The sequence below is a fragment of the Lepus europaeus genome, chromosome 5 (genome assembly GCF_033115175.1).
Source record: "Lepus europaeus isolate LE1 chromosome 5, mLepTim1.pri, whole genome shotgun sequence".
NCBI lineage: Eukaryota > Metazoa > Chordata > Mammalia > Lagomorpha > Leporidae > Lepus > Lepus europaeus.
The window spans coordinates 34,691,181-34,695,518 of NC_084831.1; the positions used below are offsets into that span (position 1 = coordinate 34,691,181).

The 4,338-nt window shown below is 51.1% G+C and overlaps 1 protein-coding gene across 1 annotated transcript; it reads right to left on the bottom strand.

Moving 5' to 3' along the window:
* Positions 1 to 343: 343 nt before the first annotated feature.
* Positions 344 to 1,282, bottom strand: LOC133760713 (olfactory receptor 2A2-like). The gene has a single exon (XM_062193297.1). The coding sequence runs from the start codon at positions 1,280 to 1,282 to the stop codon at positions 344 to 346; it is 939 nt and encodes a 312-aa protein (XP_062049281.1).
* Between the last annotated feature and the right edge of the window lie 3,056 nt (positions 1,283 to 4,338).

Genomic DNA, 4,338 nt, shown 5'->3' on the forward strand with positions numbered 1-4,338 from the left:
GTACCATGGGAGTGGTCTCCAGAGCATAGATTTTGCCCTTGGCGTACCCCAAAGCTCATTCTTGTCTCAGTCTTAGATGTTGATGCATCAGACATCCCCTCCTTTACTAAACACTGAGTCTCCAGGACAAAAGGGTAAGAAAGGACTGATGTGCCTGGAAAACATGTCATAGTGTCTCATCCTGTCAATCACCCAGAGGGCTGTCTCTCAAGGACCTGTGCAGAGCTGAGATCGAGGGCCGAGAGGGAGTGTGCATTCTACTCCTGGGTCATGTGAATGAGAAGGGCAGTGACTGTGCACCACGAGTCTTGTTTCTCTGTTCCCCACATAGCCTTCTGGAGACTCACTCTGGAGCTCTGCGCCAGCCCACGACCTTGAGGAACGCCCTCTTCACATCCTTGTTCCGGAGGCTGTAGATGATGGGGTTGAGGAAGGCTGAGATGATATTGTAGAACAGGGCCAGCTTTTTGTCCTGCTCTGGGGAGGCCTTAGTGCCAGGCTTCATGTACATGACCATGGCCGGCACACAGAACATGGTCACCACAGTGATATGGGAGGCACAGGTGGAGAAGGCCTTCAGCCGTCCCTGTGCTGAGCGGATCTTCAAGATGGCAATGAAGATGTTGACATAAACAACAAGGATGAGTGACAGTGGAATCAGTATGACACTAAAACCAAGAATGAAGTCTACCCGGTCATTGACTGAGGTATCTGCACACGCCAGCTTTAAAACTGCAGGGACTTCACAGAAGAAATGATTGATTTTGTTAGGGCCACAATAGGGCAATCTCATGGCAAAGATGGTGTAGACAAGGGCTGAGGCAACACCACAAAGTGCACAGAAAATGACCATTGCCCCACACAGCCAAGGGCTCATGATGACCTTGTACCTGAGTGGGTGGCAGATGGCTACAAATCTGTCTATAGACATGATGGCAAAGAGCCAGGTCTCAGTGACACCTAGCACAAAGAAAATATACATCTGGGCCACACAACCCACAAAAGAGATGGTCTTCTTCTCACTGGCCAGATGTGCCAACATGTGGGGCATCGTTGTAGTGGTATATCCCAGGTCCAGTACGGAGAGGACGCCAATGAAGAAGTACATGGGAGTGTGGAGGCGTGAGTCCAGGAAGATGAGGAGGGCGATCAAGCTGTTGCCCAGAATAATCAACAGGTAGATCATTAGAAAGGCCGAGAAGAGCAGAGGAGTGGTCCTGGGGCCCAGGGAGAATCCCAGAAGAATGAATTCAGTCACAAAGGTCCAGTTAGGCTCTTGCATTGTGTTCTGCCTCTCAACGAAAAAGAAAGGTAGAAATTCAGACAGAAGACCAGCTAAAGTACTTACTAGACCGGGGTTCTGGTGAGGTTGGGTAGTAGTCACTGTCCAGTTATGTGATGTCCTCCTAATAAGACGGCCTGTTCTACCTCCCTTTGTCCACTGCCACAACTCCCAGGAAAGTCGTGTAGAGAGCTTCACAACCAGCATGGCTCTGCCTCTAAACCATCAGTAAGTCCCCACCGTGGCCTCAGTCTCTAACTGTGAAATGAAAGCATTGGCCCAGCTGATTTCTAAGTCCCCTTAGCGGCCCCCTCTCTTGTAAAGCATTTTTAAAAAAGATTTATTTATTTATTTGAAAGTCAGAGTTACACAGAGAGAGAAGGAGAGGCAGAGAGAGAGAGAGGTCTTCCTCCGCTGGTTCACTCCCCAGTTGGCCACAATGGCCAGAGGCTTAACCCACTATGTCACAGCGCCGACCCCCGAACTGCTGGTTTTTCTTGGGATCAGGGAAAGGACAGCATCTCCAAACAGATGTCACTTGCACAGTCAGCACTTAGGGAACGGAGCAGTCTCAATTCTATAAGTATTACCCCTTCTCCTGCACCTGTTTGTCTGTCCCTAACCTCCTTATTCGCCAGTCTGCTTCCTTTCGGAGCAGTACATTAAGCAAATTCTTGATATTGGCCAACTGCACACAGAATGAGCCCCCCAGGTGCTGGGTACCTTTCCAGGCCTTCACAAAGCTTACGTGAGAGCTGTGAGGTAGCTCTCAAACAGGTGTTGTTATTAACTCCCCACCTTTCACCAAACACCCATTGCGGTCTCATTGTTGGCCTGTTACTTCCATCTGCACAAAAGATAATGGTGCTAGGGCCCCATGGGCTCTGAAGGGAGACGGACCACGTGGCAAGTGGAAGGGGGCATGTTAGAGAGACCTGGTTCGGCATGAACGCTGCCTCCAGTTTCCCTGCTGCGTGAGTCGGGCTGTAAGCTCACTTCTCCAGGCCCCAGCTTCCTCAGCTATACAGCAGGCATAAAGGCAGCTGCTCTGCAAGCCACATTCTCCTGACGTCATCCAGTTCTGCCTGGGGGTCTAGAGCAGGAAATCGCTGCTGTTTCCCACTTTTCGTCTTTTTGCACAGGCCCCCAGGGTGAGCTCTTCCCTTTGGGGTCTGATGCTCAGGAGTGTTTATCTGATTGCACCGGGAGGGCAGCTGAGACCAACTGGGAAAAGCTGCCCGTAAACAGACACGAGTGTCCACAGCCGATCTTCCACAACCAGGACCGTGGGTGGGAAACTAGGCTTCCTGATGCCTCGCCCCCACCCACCCACCAAACCTGATTCTGCTGAGAGCGTACAACAGCTCTATGAAGTACCCGGGAGGAGGAGGGGGCAGCCGTGCGAACCTCAGGCCCGGGCAGCAGAAACCCCGTGTGAGCAGAACAAGGAGCGGAGTCGTTACCTACCACGGCCTCTCTGGCTCCATCTGGGCCAAGATGAGCAGAATTCAGCTCGGAGCTGAGAGCCAACTCATTCCTGAGCAGCGACAGGACGTTCCACGTGCAGCAAAATTGCAGTTGGTCTGAGTCCTCAACTTCCTGGAACGTTTCCTTGGAGGAAAAGACAAATCAGGACGGGAAAGAGTGTTGGGTTTGGTTTAATTGTGTGAGGATGTGTCAAACGTTTGCGGGAAATGGAATTAAAAGATAGGCTTATTTTGGTGCAAAAATTAAATCTACGAATAAGAAGGGTCTTCAAAAAGTTCATGGAAATGTATATTAGGAAAAACCATGCATGCATTTCAAAGTTTTTCCACAGCAAAAAAAGATAACAAAAGTCATGTCTTTTAATTCCATATGCCATAAACTCTTTGAAGTCCCCTGGTGTGTGTGTGAGTGTGTGTGTGTGTGTCTGTGTGTACATGCACGCGCACCCCTCCACATGCACACAGTAGTTGATGACATCTGTAAGATCCATGCAGTCACACCTGCCCCAAACTTGAGAAAACTCCTATCTCATCTATATCCTGTCCATCCCCACCTTCCACTGCTGCCACCTCCCAAATGCCTCTCCCACTCATCAGGCCCTCTCCAGTCCCACTGGTACTGTTCGTCTTGGATACTCAGCCTCTTTCTCTCACCTGGTCTCATCTCGGTCCTCCCACTGGACCCCTGCCCTGTCCATCCTCTGCACTAGCCTTCAGTGTGTTCTTTCTCAAACAAAAATCTGACCAGCCACTCCTTCCCGGCTCCCTTGTCTGCAGGGAAAAATCCAAGCACGTAGACGGACACCCAGGCTTCACTCCTTACAGCCAGACTCAGTTGTGACCTCAGTCCCTTCTTCCCAGAAAGGTTGATGGGCTCAACACATTAGAGCAGGGCTGGGGGCATCCAGCCCACATCCTGCCAGGCAACAAGAGGTGAGACTCAAAATTCATGCCATGTCTAGCAGGCTAATTTTTAAGTTGATAGGTTTGTATGGGCCATGAATGATGTTATGAATTTCCAAATGGTCCTTGGCAGAAAGAAGGTTCCCCACCCCCGGCTTTAGAGAGATCTCCAGTGGCTGCAAGGGCTGACACAGAGAAAAGCCCAGCGTTCTAGGAGTCCGTTTCCAGGGACTGGAGACTGACTCACAGTGGGACACTCATCCTGGTCACAATGGGAGCTTGGGGCAGACTCGAAATGAGCATCCAGAACTCCTTGCTGCAAGGCGGTCAGCAACGTGAGCTGCTAGCTCAAGGCAAGCCCGAGCCAACTTGGAAATTCTGCGGGTCAGACACACCTCCACTCGGCTCCACTGTGCGTGACTTTATTGCTTCCCACCACAGTCTCCTTAATTAAAACAGGGCCTGGCTTATCAGGGGACCAACAGGGGCTTCCTGCGTGGTCCACATACTGGGGACCTCTGCGAAGCCAGGACAAAGGGAGAGGAATGGCTGCATTCTCTTTCTCCCTGTGGTTTTTCCTCCTGTTCCCCAGAGGTGAAGAAAAATACACCTGTGCCGGAGGTCATCACACCTCCCCGCTCCAGGAGACACCAAGCACAGGTCCAC

Excerpts from the sequence above, each read along its gene's own strand:
- LOC133760713 (XM_062193297.1), bottom strand. The coding sequence starts at position 1,282 with ATGCAAGAGCCTAACTGGACCTTTGTGACTGAATTCATTCTTCTGGGA.